At 39.4% G+C, this 18740-nt stretch overlaps 1 protein-coding gene across 1 annotated transcript in view; it reads left to right on the forward strand.

Moving 5' to 3' along the window:
• Positions 1-18740, forward strand: part of nek7 (NIMA-related kinase 7) — a 52100-nt gene that overhangs the window by 13483 nt on the left and 19877 nt on the right. The window contains exons 4-6 of the mRNA XM_007574239.2: positions 2205-2315; positions 8640-8748; positions 10832-10939. Of these exons, the coding sequence (XP_007574301.1) occupies positions 2205-2315; positions 8640-8748; positions 10832-10939 (328 nt within the window). The remainder of the gene's footprint in view (positions 1-2204; positions 2316-8639; positions 8749-10831; positions 10940-18740) is intronic.

An 18740-nucleotide genomic window follows, 5' to 3' on the forward strand; every position in this document is an offset into this window, starting at 1 on the left:
AAATACCTTGAGGAGGGAGTGAATAGCTGCATCACTAAGACAACAGCAGCTATAGCTTGTAAGCGCACAGTGTGTGTTTTTAATTTTTTGTTTGGACAAAATGATCTGCTAACAGCCACACTACCTGCTCTCATTTCATTCAACTACTTAGCTTCTGCTGTGACACGTTCTTTCTTGGTGTCTGAGCCAAGTGAATTGGAGCAAATTTTTTAAAACTAAAACTGTGGTGAATTACAGGCACAATGGGTTGACCATATAGCACTTTTAAATCATTGAGTAGGGTCCCATTTTGTTAGATCTCCAAACTTTTGCTCCTAGAGAACATCCTCCTCCTTAGGTAAATCACAGTTTAAAGTTATTATTTATGTAATTTCAACCTGAAGAATTATTTATTGTGTCTTTTGTCCTGAGTGGACTTTGTGTTCTGCATCAATGCCCAGGTTTTGCGTTAAAATCATTGTCACCATCAGTCTTCTGCTGCTGTTCCCTGCTGCCCTCTGCATCCTGGTTTCCTTCACATTTTCTTCTGTTATTTTCATAGAAATTAATATTATTATTCTGAGCTACAAGCTTGAATTCACTTGAAATGGAATAGTTGTAAAATGTTACATACGGTTGTTGCATGCATTCATTGAATTAAATTCCTGCATTACATTTGTAATCCAACCTGTTTTTGCTTTACTTTATTGACCTCTTTTATCTCCAAATGCAACTGAAACCAGCGTGGTTCATATTTGCAACCATGTACCAATTACAGTACAATTGAATTTACTGGCACTTCTAGTTTTGTACCATCAGTTTGCATTAGTCTGTATTGTCTTCTTCTTTGAAACACATCACCAGCTCAACAAACGTATCACACAGTCTTGCATGATTAAGTAATTACACACGCTGTTGGGTCTCAGCCAGCATGTGTAATTACATAATCATGCAAGGCTCTATGTGATATTTCCCTACGAATGATTGTTGTATTGCAGTTGCGTCCCATCCATCATTTACATAAACATCTGCATGTTAACATATCTTTTCATTTCTCTGTATCTTTCTCCTGAGGTCTAAGTTGTGGAGGAGCAGTGGGTTGGGTGAGGAAGAGGAGGAGGAGGAGTGGGGTGGATGTGGGGGGCTTGTCATCACTCTCTGGCTGTGCTACATTATGGAGCCGTGCAGAACTGCCACTCTGAGCCAAAAATACATCTGGCAAGAAAGGACAAGGGAGGGAGAAAGGGAAGATGGAGACGTGAGGAAGAGACAGAGAGCGAATGAGGAAGAGGGTTGCAGAATGATGCAGAGATGGAGTCTGAGAGTGTAGTGTAGCGTAGTGTACTCCACTGTGCTCTCCTTTTCCCCTCTTCTCGGCATCATCCAGAGCATGAACATTTCTTTAATCACAGCAGAGGAGGCTTAGCAGAGCCGAGCGGAGGACGCGTGTCACACCCCTCCGTCTGCTCACATCACGGCTCCAACTATCCACATATCAGCATCTCTCTGCTTTTCCCTTCCCCCTATCTCCAACTCAGCTTACCTTATCCCTCTCCCATTCTGTTTTCCATCCACGCCTTTGTTCTTCCTCCCTAGCTCTTCAACCTTGCCCTGTCTGCATTCCTTCTCCTCCTCCTTGTCACTGTGTCATTCGTGTCTTTTCCGTCAACGTTCCTCTTTTCCCTTCACGTGTCTCTTGCTCCGGATAGAAAGAAAGTTTTTGTTTACTACAGAGAATGCTGTTCCTGCCTTATTGACCAACCAGCAGGAAAGAATCTCCGCTAGAGATGAGCCAGAGACCCTAGCTTTTTCTTTTTCTTTTTTTACTTAAAGACTGCCAGCCATGTCAGCCTGTCACGCTTGTGTGTGTTTTTGTGTTTCTATATGTCTCACACACATTGGTTGTTGTCATCGTAGACAGGGGTTTGTTGTGACATGTCATCCAGCTTTGTCACACTTGAGGACAAAACCTTCTCATTAGGTCCCCATGTACCAAATGTATTTTGTTTGCATGGTTTCAGCCATTTTTATTTTAATTGGTGGTGAGAGTACAGCGAGTTGCACAAAACACACACCTTTGCTGTGCATAACCTTGTTTTGAAGATTTTGTACCAGCTGAAGGAAGCTGGTGAAAGTGACCAAAGATGCCCACATGACAAATGTCACCATCATTTCTTCTGTCTGCTCTGACATACTGACTTTTTTTCCCCTTTCCCCTCCAACAGCAATTGAATCATCCCAATGTGATAAAGTATCACGCATCTTTTATTGAGGACAATGAGCTGAACATAGTTCTGGAGCTAGCTGATGCCGGGGATCTCTCTCGTATGATCAAGGTAAGCAGCTCCAATAACAGTTTGAAACACTGTGAACTTCCATCCAGTATTTTATACTGTACTTTTAGAAAGGTTTTCTTAACCGTACAGTTTCTCTTTTTTACACCAACAAAGGTCAGTGTGTTAAATTTACAGATAAAACTTTGGAAATTGTGGCTTTCCTTTTTATTCAGTACCCCTTCCCTGACACCCCTAAATAAAATCAAGTGTTTACTGATCACCTTCAGAAATGGTCGAAGTAGTAAGATGAATCAAACTGTGTGTATTTTAAATAGATCTGCCTTAGAGGTTTGTTGGAGAACATTAGTGAGGAAATGGCATCTGGAAGAACAAGATACCCAGCAGACATTCAGTAATGTATTCAGTATTCAGTGTGGATGTTTAGCACATATTCCAAGCTTTGGAAGTCTAACTATTCACTCCTTCATCTGAAAATCTAAACAATATGGCAGAACTGAAAGCCTACAAAGACATGGTTGTCTTTGATCGGCATGCTGGGCAGGGAGATTATTTATCAGGGAAGCATCAAAGAGATCCCTGGTTACTCTGGAGGAGCTGCAGAGATTCACAGTTGAGCTGTGTGAGTTTATTGACAGGACAGATAATCGTTGTGCTAAATTTGGCCTCATGGTGGAGAGTTGAGAGTAAAACCATTGTTGAACCAGGGAAAGGCTGATTATTAGAAATTTAACAACGCATGGACTGTGCACATGCGTACCAAACAAAATGTGTTTTATGTTTTACTTGTAAAAGACAGTTGTTGAATCACTGACATTTTATTATTCATGTCGATTTGTAAAACTAGATTTTAATCATGTTTTGCTATGGAACCATGTTGGCTTTCCTTAATGAAGTGAACTAACTCTACTAAATAATTTTTGCTTGTGTAAATAACAAGTGGACACCCCAACCCAACTACGTTTAGCACAAACTGAGTTTGTGTTAAAACTTGGAATATTGATGTTCACAGGTTCTCTCCATCCGATCTTACTGAACTTGAGCAACATTGCATTGAATAAATTCAGCCTTTGAATAAGTGAAGCTGGTAGAAATACATGTATAAAGACCTGGAGATGTAATTTTAATGAAAGGTACTTCTACAAAGTATTGAATTAAGGTGCTGAATGCAAATGCACTTCACAGATCTTTATTTTTTTTATAAAACTAAAACTGTGCAGTAGTTTCTCAATTTTCACTATTTTGCTCTACTTTGCGTTGGTCTATCACATAATAGCCCAACAAAATAATTAAAGCTGTGGTTGTAATTATGGGAAAATGTAAAAAGGTTTAAGGAGTATAAATACTTTAGCAAGACACTGTATATTTATCACTGTTATTAATCTTGGCGCTACATTAAGACAGAGAGAAATCAAAACAATTACCACAATGAGTACAACTTGCAATGCTGCTATTGACCGCTTTCTTACACTGTTATGTATGTATGTAGAATTTTTTATTCTGAGGGTTGAGGCCCGATTTAAATTATACCCTGTTCGTCTCTTTATGACGCTCTTGTACAGCCTTGTGCACACACAAGCAGAAAGTGCCAGTGAATCGTTTGATAAATGAAGGCCTGACTGCAGAAGGCTTGTGGTTTGTGGTTATTTTATAGGGGTTTGACATCCTGGACACTGAGTCTTAATCATCCCTTCATACTGGAACAAACTAATATATAAGACCTCCTGCAAGCTTCTTTCATCTCTCTAGAACGTGTTTACATCTGCCAAGACCGTGAAAGAGACATTGTTAGAAATCTTGAGCTGTTAGTGGTAATAAAATTCAAGCCTCAGAGTGTAGGGGGTACTTGGATGAATTTAAACTGAAATAATTGCTGTTAGGGCTGTATGTTGAAGTAGTAGCAATGTTTGTTTTAGTATCAAACCTTTAAAAAAACTCTTTTTTTTATTTAGGCTGGAGCTTCTTCTAATTCTTATCTGTACAATCAGGTTTAAGTAAAATAAAATTTGACCCCAAATCTCAGTGTGCTTGTTTTTATTCAAGGAACTGTCTTAATTTTCTAAGCAGAAGAAAAACTCGGAGTTATCCAGCATTAAATAGTGTGTTTTTTTTTTTTTAATCCACGGCTCATACTTTTCTTTTTCTTCTTCTTTTTTTTCTTTTTTGAGTACGAGTTAGACCGACACCCCAGTTATCATAAAAATCTGCCAGTAAAGCAAATTAGGAGTGCGTATGTAAAAAAGCCTGGTCTTCTGCTATGCATAAATGATGCTGCAGCGTTGTATCAGCACAGCTCGACAAGCTGTTTGCAGTCATACTCAGCAGATCCACATCTGCACAGTTCAACGTAGCAAATTAGGAGAGGCGAGGATTAGTGGTACAAGAGAGTGAACATGGCAGGCTTGGCACACACACACACACACACACACACCTTACACATACATATAGTCTACTTTGTAAGCAGAGAAGATGCAGACACAAACATGGAGGCACACATTCAAGCAAATGTTCTGAGTTGCATTTTACAAAGATGTTACATGGCAGGTAACATGGTGGTAGGATAACAAACCACTAAGTGTCACTGCTATCTTAGCTAAGCGTTCTCGGATGCTCAGAGCATTGGGGTTGTGTCATCAGCCTTATGTCTGCTGACAACACAAACTCTTAATATATATATATATATATATACTACTTCTCTGCACCATTTGTCTTCTGCACCATTTTAATTGATTGTTTATTCCAGTCCAACAGTGGCAGGCCAGATGTTTTTGCCAGATTTCAGTTTCCCGTCCTTGGGCTGTGCAGTAAACACGTTCCTACAACATCCCATATTTAAAAAAAAAAAACAAAAAAAAAAAAACATTGCAAAAATGTTTTTAATTATGATGATTCTTTTTGATGTATTTTCCTCCAGATTACTTTTCTGTTTCTCTCGGACCATCTCAGGATTCGAATGATATCAGATGGTCCCTGATTTGCATGCACTTACAGAATATTGCATGTGCAGTGTTTGCTGTTAAAGGCATAGAAAAGAGGGTGTTGGTGGGTGTCTATGTGCTCCCTCATTGACATCAAACGGTCCTCTGATATGGAAATGGGGGGCAAAGAAAGAATGGCTCCTTACTGAGGCTTTGTTTGGATGTAGGCCAAGGTCTATTCCTCCCTTTCTTTATCCATCCGTCTGTCTCTATTCTTCTCTTTATCACACCTTTGTCCATTTTTAGTTATCTCTCACCTTTTTATATTTCTGCTACTTCAGTTTTTGAAATCTTTGTTGGCCCTCTGTTCTCGTTATAAACAGCGTCCAGCAAATCATCACCTAAATAATCGGGTACTTAAGAGTCTCTCACTGGAAGAGTGCTGCAGTGACAAATATATATTCCAGCTTGTGTTGGGTGCAGGAATATTGTAATATCTTAACGGATGCAGTGAGTTGCATCTCATCCCTTAAACATCCTCTTGCAGGGTTATTTAAGGAAACAAGTCACAGGAGATGCCAAATGCAAGGATTGTTTGGGCTCAAATGGTGAACAAGAGATTTGGGGAATATGTTACATATTTTTACCTCACAGTCCAAATTTAGCCACTCTGTTGCTTCTGGGTCCAAGTCCCCCATCAGCAGTACAAGATCATGACTAAAACATCTACTTTAGAGAGCAATAAAGGTTGCTGTATTTATTTTATCCCTTAGACATTTTTGTTTTCTTTTCTTACCTCTGCAGATTTGGATGTTTTATACCTGAAATAGCCTCAACGTTTCAAGCAGAAGTAGTTTTTTTGATCAGGGATCTTAATTTATATGAGTTGCATCTAAAACGAGACAACTGGCTTAGACGGGGATAAAAACACAAATAAATAGAATTTTAAAATTTTAAATGGAATGGGGTGATAAAAATTTACCATTTTTGAGAGCTAATTTTATGAATTTTTATGACTGTAATTCATGTGAATCCAGCAAAAATAAACTGTCACGGTTTACATACAAATAAAATGGTTTGTTTACAGCTATTAAATGAAGGATAACGTTTCAATTCCAGGGATGATTTGAAATCTGGAAATGAATGTTACGAGATTAAATACTAAAACTGAGCCTTGGTCTAAATTTATAGAAATTCCAAAAAAATGTAGTTGAGATGCATGACTTTCTTTTCACAAGAAATTAAAAGATTATTTTAAACCTAAACCTGTCAGGTGTATGAATAATTTTGGGCCTGACTATGAAGGTGGCTGGTCTGTTGCGTCATTTCAGTTTATTTATAGTCCAGGTGAGGCTAAAAACCTAAGGACACTATACCAGCTGTCAGGCATGGGGGTGGTAACATCATGCTGAGGGTCTGTTTCACTCGTGTTACTGGTCATTGCACAAAGTGCAGTAATGAAAAACCTTCCGGATCAGCAATAATTTGATTGAAATTTAAAACCATGTGTGTGTCCCACAAAGATATTGACCGCAAACACACATTGAAAAACAGTTTTCAGCTCGTGGGACGGCTCTGACCCTCAGCCCTATTGAAACTACATGGGTTATGCTTTTAAACTGGGTCTGTTCCAGAAAAGCAGCCACTTTAAATGAACTCTACCGATTATTCTGTGGAGAGGAATCAAGGCACTTGCTTGTCAGAAGCCAGAAGCTTGTGGTGGCTTCAAAACATGTGAACTTTTACGTGTACATTTTTAGTTTTATGCATCTTTGAATTAGATCCACAAATCCTTTTAGCACCAAATGTCTCATTTTTAATAATAATTGGTTGACATTCATTATACCCATAATTGGATATGTATAAAATATAATAAATAAAAAAAAACTCAAATATGCAGTAATTTGGCTGTTACCAGGACATGCTGGTCTTTTTCAGCTAATTCTGAAATCGATCCCTACATTTGAACAGGTGTATACAGCTCTACTGATTTGCAGTGTAAGCATAATGTGTATCAGAGAAACAAACTGAATGGCTCATAAATTACTTTAGGAATAAATCTTCCTGTATTACCAAGACATAAAAACAAAAAACAAAACAAAAAACACACAGAAGCAACTTTTCTGCCTGTGATTGATTATGCTGTGATCTATTCTTCTTGCATGCAGCTCCCTTATTTGGAGCCTTGATTTAGTGTGCCATGCAACTCTTCTCATTATAAATGCAAACGTTGCATTATTTATGATTTGGTGAGGTGGACATCATTGACCACTTGCAGACAAAAGCTGTGGTATATTTTTGCCTGTAAAGCAGTCCTGGGTAAACTCCCAGCTTGCCTCTGTTTCCCCCTCCGTCTCAGGTCGGATTTTTAGCAGCCACGCTTTTTAAAGTAGTTGCCTCTTTTTAACGTACCAAGGGTATTGATTGATCTCAGGGAAGGCTGCTTTTTCATTCTGTGCACCTTGAACATGGAATAATTTGCTCAGAGATCCCAAATTATGCACCTTTATGTGCTTTGAGAATATTTTTTTTGTATAAAAAGGACAGTTGTTAATGATAAAAGGAAATTTAATAAAGTATTTTTATAGCACATGGAAAATCCTGCCTTCGTTGCATTTTAATGTGCTTGGAGATTTAAGATTTTTTGCTTTAGGTCTGCATTGTGCAACAAAATTCTTCATGCAAGTTGGACTTCCTGGTGAAATGTATCCTGTCTAGAGTTTTAAGACATTTTTTTTTTCTGTTTTGGTAAAAGTTGGCTAAATACTCCAAGTGCATTCCTCATGTGCACAGCTCTCATCTAACCTGGTCTACTTCCAGGCTTTTCTTTCCTGGAGCCTGAAGGACACCCCATTAAATTGTGATCATAGAACCTGATACATTTTTATGGCCTGCATTGCCGCACAGCTGCCCAAGTAGGAGTTCCAAGAACCAGTTAATTCATTTAGTCATAGTTGATCAGTTTGCCTTCGTGTCATCACTTTTCTTTTGTTTTTCAGCTGAACCACAGTGTTGATAATCAAGAACAACTCCTAGCCTTCCAAATAGTAGTACGTGCATAAACTCTGAAAACAGGAGGAACCGTTCTGCCACTGTGGGCTGAGCGCAACAAGAGTCCTGTGTGCCAGATGGTGGAGTTTAAGAAGGCACCACAAATTTCTTTTTCTTTGCTCCGGAGAATGCATGTGCTTTCCATTGTACGCTGCAGAGAAAATGAGACAGAACTTGGATATGCAAGGGACAGACGATAGCCTGCTCTGGCTTGCATTAAGAGTGGAGTCAGTGTGTGGGGAAGGATACTCTACAAACACATAAAATCTTACATGCCAACCTAGTAACTCTATCCTTTGTACTTTTTTCCGATTTGTAGTAAAATCTTTTGTTTGTCTGTTGCCCCTGCTACATTTTAATGTAACCTTGGCTCTTTGTTTTTGTTTTCCTGCTGCAGCACTTTAAGAAGCAGAGGAGGCTCATCCCAGAGAGAACGGTGTGGAAGTACTTCGTCCAGCTCTGCAGTGCGCTTGAACACATGCACTCCCGAAGAGTCATGCACAGAGGTAGCGTTCCTCTACACATACATGCTTCAGTTCTTCTTAATAGTGAATTTTCTGATGGGTCAGGGTGTTGTTCTGTACTTCCACCATGGTAATAAAACAGTTTGTGTTTGTCTTCTATAAATGCTACTCATTTGGCACCATCACCGTTTAATATTCTTACATATTTTCTTATTTCATAGTCAGTATATGTTTTGTACCATAAATTATACATACGTCAAATGAATCTATATAGAATAATGTCAAAAAAAAAAAAAGGAAACTGAATTGAGTTACCGAGAGAAAACTTCCTGAGCGCAAGGCTGGCTGATTAATGCTGGCTCTGATTGGTTGATTCTGAATGAGCAGAGTAATTCTGCCGAACACAGAGAGGAGGCAGAGGAGATTGATTATTTTTCAGAGATTATCTGTCTTATATCAGGACATAGCAAAAGTTTTCATACATATGTAAAATCTTGTGTTTGTTTAAGTTGCATGCTGCAGCTTTAAGCAGACATTTGGTGTGAGAGTTCACTGCTGGGTGGAGGTTGAACGGCGCTACATCTGTGACGTATTACTACCAGTAGTGGCGGCTCAACAACGAGAGCAGAACCAGTGTCTTCTACCACCAGCCCATTGACTTAAATTATTTTTCTGGTTATTTGTTTAGCTTTCTGGCCATCATGCTAATCTGGGTGAGTGTTGGTAGTTGTGCTCAGCTTTACCTGCTTTACCTGCTATCTGGACGCTCCGGATGTCCTTTAGTTCCTGCATTGAGCCTCGATGTAGCCAAACTCCGAAAAGTGCTTGTTTTTTAAATGCCATATTACATGCTGATGCATTTTGACGTTCTTTACCCCTGAAGTAATTTTTCATTGCAACATACAAACTTCCCCATTCACTCTGAGTGTTGAAGTTCTACATGGCATCGATTAGGATTTGTTGCTGCATGCTTGCGCAGTGTGAAGGGAAGAGGAGATCAGCTGCACATGCAGGCTGCAAAGTGAGATACAGGTGATCGGTTTGGCAACAAGTAACAGTGATCGGCGATCACCAATCATACATTTTTTTGTGGTAATCGGCCAATTATGATCAGTTGCCGATCGATTGGCACACCTCTAATGTAAATCGTTATCTGACAGTCGGAGCTCCTCAGGGTCTGAAGTGGAAATGTGGTAACTGGACGGCAATAAATATCGGCAAGCTTGATCTCATTCAGAGGTATTATGGTTTTATCAGGCATCGTAATCTCCAGTTTCACATGCCGACTGGGTCAAGTGGAGTTCGGAGGCATTGTCAGTGGAAACGGAATGTTTTCTACACTTTGTTCCTCAACAGACAGAGGCTGAAATCTCCAAAAGATAAAGGAGAGGAACCTATTATTTTTCCATCCTTCCAAAGTTCATTTGTTTTTTTGAGTTTTCAACCAGTCGGTCATTGTTCAGGACCACTCAAGTTGATAATTATTCTGGTCACAGGTCGATTTTATTTTTTATCCTAATCTCCCCCCGAGTACCATGATGATAAGAAAACCACTTAAGCAAACTGTTGCCAGAAAGTGAAACAATTGTTTACCCGATCTTTTAACTTGGCGAAAAGTGAATCTGAAAGTCAAACAATAATAATAATAAATCTCTGTTATCTGCTCCAGCACCTTGACAGGCCTAAAGTCTAGCTGTTAACAAGCACATCATCTAAAGAAAGTGCTCTGTTTATGAGGTCTCATTCTGGATTCATGTGCACAGATTGCTGCTCGTTCAGAGACCCTCTCAGTTACAGGTGATGTATTTCCATTAATGCTGACTTTGATTAGGACACAGGGACACAAATGAACCCTGAGCTCTGAGCTCTAGCAGCCACTTAGCAGAGACGGCCTATTCAAAAGCTGCTTACAATTATACAGGAGCTGTAAATTTCAAAGGCTTCGGCAGGTCACATTACCATTACTTCAGAAAACAGCTTGCTAACGCCCACATTAACTGAAATGATATTTTAATGTCTCTTTTTCAGGTGCCTGTTTTGTGTGCTGACCAAAAAAAAAAACGGTTGCCAAATTAAATTGGGCTATTTTTCTGAATTTATTTTCTTTGTGATTTTCTTTTCTCAGATATCAAGCCAGCCAATGTGTTCATCACAGCTACTGGTGTGGTTAAACTGGGAGACTTGGGACTGGGAAGATTCTTCAGCTCCAAAACAACTGCTGCTCACTCTCTTGGTAAGTCACAACAATCTACACATAAATATACATGCCGAGCTCCCAATCCACCAGCGTTTCATTAGGCGTGGTGCGTCTGGTGTCATGTAGTCGTCGAGCCTGCTCCGCCATAGGCTACTTAGCTGCTTCCTGTTGGCTTGACCTTTAACCCTGACGCCGTTAAGGACTGAGGCTGGAGTCACACAGGTCTTACTTAAACCGGGTGCAATAAAACAAGCTAGCCTGCTCTACAATCATGGCTATTGTTCATGTTGATGGACCGGTTAGTCACAGGTAGGAAATAACATCATGCAGCACCCTATTTTCCCTTCAAGGAAGTGAAAGTTGCTGCACAAAATCCCCAAATAAATTAGGGTGCGGACACAGTTAAAAGTCGGCAAAATATTTTACCATTTTCTCACATTTCGCTTTTAATCTGGGACTGAGAACTGGTTACAGTTAACAGATTTTGTAGACTATTTAATTTTGGTCTAGTTTTGTTTTTTCTTTGTGTGCTTGGTTTTAATACAGCTGCATTTCAGTTAATTAAACATATCAACAATTTATGAAGAAATAAAACTGTTTACAGGACGGCAATATATTTCCTATGTTTGTTTTTGTTAATAGTGATGACTGTGGATTGCAGCAAATAAAACCCCAAATTTTATTTCTCCAAAAATGTCAATTTTGCATCAGACCAATAAAAATGTTTTTGGTGAGTCAACGGCAGTCACTGAATTAGTTCCAGCTACGGCTGCAAAATAAAATCAGCATCTTCATAAAGTTTGTCAGCAGAAGGAAGCAGGAATCGCTATAGAATTTTCTGGTAGATTTCTGCTCTGGATTTGGACTTAAGGTCATCCAAACTCAACCAAAATCACCTTCGTTAGTCAGCGTGCTTCATCAGGACGCGACAGTCCTTTGACCAGGTAAATAAGGAAGACCTAAGACAAAGACTGCAGAAGTTGCAGTCGTTGTCCTGAGGTCTCTGACTTACTGTTGGAGCTCGGACTCTTCTGCATTGAGTGTTGTATTGATCTACTAAAGTCCAGGGTCAAACCCAGTTATATTCGCTTTGTCTTGGATTTAAAAGCCAAAATCTGGGAACAACAGTACAACTCAATTGAACTCATTCTAGTTCCGAGGTGAAAAACCAGCGGGATTTACAGTATCCATCAACCATCCATCTATTGTCTTCACACATTTATCCTTGCAGGGTCATGGGAGTCCATTTCCAGTGGACTATCAATGTTTTTCTAATTACTAACGGCAGTACAAGCCACTGATGCCTAGGCAAGGTGGCAAACTGAACTGATCAAACAAAAGACTCTTAAATTTGAAGCTGCTAAAATTAGTTCCACAACCTGTAGATTTATGGTGTGTACTTGACTTTTTACACAGTGTTCAAGCCTTATGACTTGGCTTTCTTTACCAAATAAGAACGTGGAGTAACATGCCGTAAATTGTTTATCTCTGCCTGTATTAACCAGATTTTAACATCTGGAAGGAAGCAAATGTTTTGCTTGTGCAGAAAGAAACTCCATCCATCATTAAAATTCATTTGATATTTGTAGGACAGCATGATCTTAAATGGGACATGACGATGGCATGTATGGTTTTATAGGCTTGTGGTGCCAACGGTTGCAGAATGTGGTCTTGATGGTCTGGGCTTGTTCTTGTCTGTCTCAGAGATGTCCTGTTGGGATCTGGGAAGTCAGAGGTTGGCCCAAGTCAACACCTTAAGCTCTGTCATGTTTCTCCAGCTCATACTCAGGATGTTTTTTTTTTTTTTTTCTCAGTCCTGTCAGAAACTTCTTTAACCATGACAAGGTGTGCTGGTTCTGCTGCACTGTTTAGTTAGAACAAAAAAGTCTTATGGATGTTAAAACCCAAGGTTCCCAGAAGAGCATTGCATTGCAAAAGTAGATGTTGTTGCCACATATTTGAACATAATGGTTTCTACAGTTTAAACTTGAAAATGCTTCCCTCAGAATACGGAAGTTGTGTGGTGAAATACGTACGTTTGCACACATTACTTTAAGCAAATTCCAGTGTTAAAAATGTGACTGCCTCATGACAATCTTTCTAAGAATATAATGTATTTGTGATAACTACAAGACACAAGAAATATTCTGTAATATACACTTTAATCATTGCTCCTGCAGAGTCGGGGAAGATATGAAGTATTTTCTAGATTTGGAGAAGCATCAAAGAGACAAAAAAAAGAAGAACTACTATTCTCTACCTCTCCGTCTGAAATACCCACATTTTAAATTTAGTTGTGAAACCGATATTTACTTACATATTATGTACATAAGTACTTTTTCGGTTCATCATACACACACCTGAAAAAGCAGATGATTATTGAGATTCACATATAATTTCCAGCCTCGGCTCCAAAGTGCCAGACTTCAGACTGTATTAAGATGTCAGAAAACAATGTAAAATCTGGTAGATATCAGTGTCGACACTTGGAGTTCCATCAGCTGTGCTGTTACCCAGCATCCCTCTGGACATTTCTGCAACTTCATACACTGGAAAACTCAGTAAAACAAATTCCACAGACAACTGGGATGCCATTCACACCATGTCTCCTCCCGTGTCGAACTGTTATTACCTCAAACTGTGTGCTATTCTCAGCCCCCAGTGCTACCGCAGCTCAGACTTTGAGAACGTGTTAGTCACATGACCAGCTAAAACAGAAGCTCCATCAACCAAACATCCTGCAGTGCCAGAAGAGAAGATTGAAAATGTGTGTGATTGCTCATTAAAAGCTGAGTCCACAGCACCCTCTTTAGGCTGATGGAGGACAGGCAGCCCCACCTGAAGTGTGGTCAAGGTGATCGTTCAGTCTGACTCAGTCTAGATTGATTTCTTTTTTCGTGCAGGTTTTTGCACTCCACATGGTAAATGTTAATGCTTATGTATTATTTTTTTTTTGTATAGAATCAAAAAAAGCATTGCTTTTTAATACTTAAACCACCTAAAAATCAACAAACCGTCGATTTCCCCCCCTCCCCCCAGTAACAACAGTTTTGATACTGTTGGGTTCATTTGCATGTTGTTTCCCACAGACAATGCTTGAAGCATCAGGAGGATCTTGTCAGTTTTTCCCGCTGATTTTCACTGTCTCTGTTTTAGACCAATACGCAAAAAAAAACAAACAAAAAATACATTCAATTTATGTGTAAATGTATTTACCAAATCCAGATATCTGTGGACGTTCTTGGACTGGAAAAAGCTGATAATGTCTGTAGGTTACCATGACCTATCGACACAAGAGACTCAGGGAGCTTCATCCCCCACCTCCTCCTCCTCCGCCTGGCTTTCCCCTTGACATTTCTCACTGTGTGTTTCAAACAGCAGATCTTCTCTGTCTCTTTCTGTCACCTCACCTTCTCTCCTGCTGCTGTTTCTGTGCCTTGCTTGTTGTCACTTCTCCTTCCCGCTGTCCCTCCCTCTGGTGCTTTGACTTTTAGTCAGGGAAAGATGACGGCGTAGGTGAAGGAGAGGGAGAGAGCGAGACAGAGAGAGAGGGAGAAGGTGTGAAAAAACTAGAATTGGGAGAATGGAAGCGAGTGAAAAGAGAGAGCAAAGCGAGGAAGAAAGGGAGAGAGGCAATATGGTACAAAAAAAATGAAATGAGCGTAAGAAACAGAGGAACGGGTGACAGAGAGAAAGTTGAAAAATGTACAGTGTCTCAGGTAGGAGAAAAGAGTGTGACAAAGTGACAAAAAAAGGAGAAAAAAGAAGTTGGCAGAAACAGAGTAAAATGAGAGAATGGCAGGAAACATGGGAGGAAGAAAGGGTAGAAAAGCTGTGGGGTGGAGTGGTGAGAGATATGTATTTATATCTGTGTCTGACTGCTTTTGTGGGAACCAGATTCTAGTTTTTGATCATTCCAGTGTGCCCATTTTTAAAAAAGTGAGGACGTTCTGTCTCTTCCTCTTCCTGTGAAAAACATAAGGTGGCTGTTTGCAAATGAAGCCCTGGCTTTAGTGCGACGGGTGGAAGAAATGTCAGGATGAAGGTTGAAGTCATCTGCTGAAGTTGAGGGGAAAGGAGCAGGGGATTGCGTGATGTCTTTAAATGACCTCACAGAGATGGCCACAGAAGCGCAGTGTGTACGCAGGCCGTTGCGTGGGTTTGTAATGAGCCCAGCCACCCAGCCGAACAGGGGAGTTGGGTGGTGGAGCCGAGATGGAGGTCCAGGCTTACAGGCTGTCAGCTGCAAGGCTTTCAACTCAGCTGCTTCTCAGTACACACACCAACACACATGCACACTTCTTTTCCCCCTGTCTAAAACACTGCACACACTGAGAGAGACAGAGAAGATACCCTTTTTGTCTTCTGTACAGGTACGGACTTGTACATCCTCAGTTTAGTTTGAACACACACCAGAGGACTTATGGTAGATTAAATCACAGTTTGCTAAATACGTTCGATGAGGGTACAGTAAATCACTGTCAAACATTATTATTGTTGATAAGAAAATAGAACAAAATATAAGTTTAAATTGTGTGTCTTTAAGTTCATAAGGCCTTCACCTAGTTGAGTATCTTCTTACAACGTGAAAGTACAAAGTAAACATATTAAATACTCAGTGTACCACAGTTTTAACATAGTGTAATTAATTTAGTGTCTAATCGTCCCTCGTGGGGAATTTAACTGTTTCTTAAAATGTATCAGTCCTGGCAAAGTGCTAATCTTAGTCTGAGATTAGCACTTTGCCAATGCTAATTTCTTACTTTTTGTAAAAGAAAAGTAAGAAATCTTTTCTATCTTTTCCTAAAAGATAGAAATGTTACTTTTGAAGAATAAATGCACAACAAATTGCAAAAAGCTTGAGTTGTGTACTATCCACAGCTCCCCTCTACAATGCCACCATATCACTGGAAACCTAAAGCCCTTCTGATTGAAAAACAAGCATGTGTGTCCTTTTGCATACATTTGGTGTGGAGTGCTTTAAGTTGTAGCAAACAAAATGCACTAAAAACACGCCCATGTCCTCTAATAAAAAAGCATGGTGATTGACTGACATATTCTTCATCTGACTGTATTTGTAGGTGACATCTATTCCAAGGTGCTTTGTTATAAACCTTATCTTACTTTGTAATATGCACATACATTCACTAATGGTTTTCAGCCAGTGCTGCAACAAATATTCTCTGTTATGAGACTGGCAAAACGCATAATAGTAAACCTTAATAGAAAAACACTTTAAATTTATGTGGAGGATGCACAGATTTCACTCAAACTCAGTTCTGTGGGCTAAATTTGGTCGATAGTGTAATTATGTTTGATCTGCAAGGTATTTCCAGATATCTATAAGCCTTGGCTTAACTGTAGACAGTTGATGAAGTGCTAATATAAATCCCAGTGGGTTCTCTGAGCACCAGAGAGCCCATGTCCTCTGTTGCTCATGCTGCTCCAGTCACATCGGACCATTTCTCCCAAAATTGGCCAAATGAAATGTGGAAAACAGAAGCTTCCTGGACACGTATGAAGCAGAATATCTGATGGGAAACTTCTGCGTATGGTTCCAACAAGAATATATTGTTGGAAGGTTTGATAACCTGAATAAGTACAAAATGTGATTTATAAATCATTTTAACAAGTTGGGGAAGAAATCTATCCAGACCAACCAAGCTCTCTGAAAAAGTCCCCTAAACCAAACTGGTTGTTGCAAGAACTGCCCTCAAGTTTTGTGATAAGTGGCAATTAGTCTTTTGCATCAATGTGAAAGAGATTTGGTCACTTTTGCTTTCTAAACTTGTTATTTTAGCCACATTAGATGGTTTTCAAGCATAAACTGCCTGGTTATGGTCATACCACAGCATTTCAGTCAGATTGAAGTCCAGACTTTAACTAGGCCACTTGCTTATTTTAGGCATTTAGTGGCGGAGTTGCTGGTCGGCGAAGGATCATTACGCTAAATTCACAATCTGATGGTCGGATTACACCAACATTAATGTTTTGTGTAATGTCCTCTTTCTGAAATATATGGATTTTATATTATGTGTACTTTTTTTTTTATAACTCTAATTTACCCTGAGTTCATCTTGTATTTTAAAGTATGTGTTGTTGGAAGGTTTAGAGGCATGCAATCAAGAAAGAAGAGGTTGGTAGGGAGTTGATTTGGGGTGATGGCTCAGATAGATGTGTAGAAAGAATAAACAACAACAACAACACCAAAAAAAGAGCTGCAGCCAGAAAACATCTCAAGATTTTTTTCTCCATTTCAGTCTGACTGTGTGTTGCTGCGCAAACAGAGAAGTCTGAATGGAAATTAATTCATCGCCTTCGACTGTGATTCAAAATTCTGCGAAGTGAAAAGCTGTAATGGAGCGCAGATAAAAGCAGGTTTATTAATGGAAACTCCGTCTGAAACATTGAAGTAGTCTTGTTGGAGCTTTAGGTTTAAAGTTTATAAGGAAATGGCATCAAATCAATGAGTGCATGTCAGATGAGACAAGTTTTTGTTCATTTCACTGTACGCTCAGCAGGGGTTCAGAAGTGCTGTGTTCTTTATACTCGATGGCATCTCACCTCCCATTCAACAACACTTAAGCCGTTATGCAGAGAAAACAGTGTTGTCATTGCTATTCACTATAATGGAAATCAATCCCTACATGACTTTCAATTTATTTGCATGAATAAATAATGTGTCCTTAATTCGGCTCACTAAAGGAGCCGGAGCCCGACGCTGCAGCCCTTTTTATGCAACTATTAGCATAAGGGAGGCTGATTCTTTTAATCAACTAATAATGGATGTTAGGGGAGCCTGTTCAGACCGCACCGGGAGGCCTCACAGAGCTGGGTGTTAACACACACACACACTCACACACACACAGCCAGAGAGCCAATAATGTACCTAAACTACAATGAAAACCTGATAACCAATTAAAGCAGCAATCCCTGTATTCTTCCACTTTCCCCCTTTCTTCCTCTATATGCCGCTGTGGATACTGATTATTTTCAGAATGACATATAGCGCTTTTTTTATTCAGATTCCCTCATCTAAGATTAAAGCTGATTTTCTCCACCCAATTAGATCTTCACCGAATTTAAAAGTGCTAGGTTTTGAGGTCAGTAGACGTCGAGTCTAATGCCTCTCCCTTTAACTTTTATTAATTACAGTTTATAATTTGACCTCCGTTAGACCATTTAATGTGCTGAATGGCCTGGAGAGTTTCTGTGCTTATACAAGTTTCAGTCCCGTTTTCGAACGTTTTTCTGTTGATATTTTTATCCAAGCTGACTTTTCTCTTGAGTTGCTTCAACATGAGGGATGCTCACACACACCCAGCTCTCTTCAGCTGTAAACTAAATGCACATTTATCTAAATCCAGATAAAACCAGTGAGACGAAATGTACAGAAATGTTCTTCTGGATTCTGAACATCTTTGAATCAAAAACATGTCACTCAGTAACTCATACCTTTTAATAAATACAGAAAAGCAACATTTACTCCTAATGCCACATTTTGGTGACCAGCTTTTATATCATGTCCTAATATTTATATGCAATAAACACCAGGTAAATTGAGTATTAGAAAATAATACATTTCTACTGTTTGTTTTATAGATTAATATGATTTTTATCAAGCTGATACCAGCTGGTTAATTGTTCAGCCTATTTATTTGTTTCATTGCTGCCTAGCATACGCACAGCTATGTAAATCATTGTAGATTTGAAACATGAAATGGGTTGTATACCTTTACCTTGTTTGAGTTGGGTTGACTGTTTTTTAATCTAGGTTTGTTTTTCTATTCTGAGCAACGAGATAAGGATATGGGTCACTCTGTGCCAAACTCTGCCG

The sequence above is a fragment of the Poecilia formosa genome, unplaced genomic scaffold (genome assembly GCF_000485575.1).
Source record: "Poecilia formosa unplaced genomic scaffold, Poecilia_formosa-5.1.2 Scaffold347, whole genome shotgun sequence".
NCBI classification, from domain to species: domain Eukaryota; kingdom Metazoa; phylum Chordata; class Actinopteri; order Cyprinodontiformes; family Poeciliidae; genus Poecilia; species Poecilia formosa.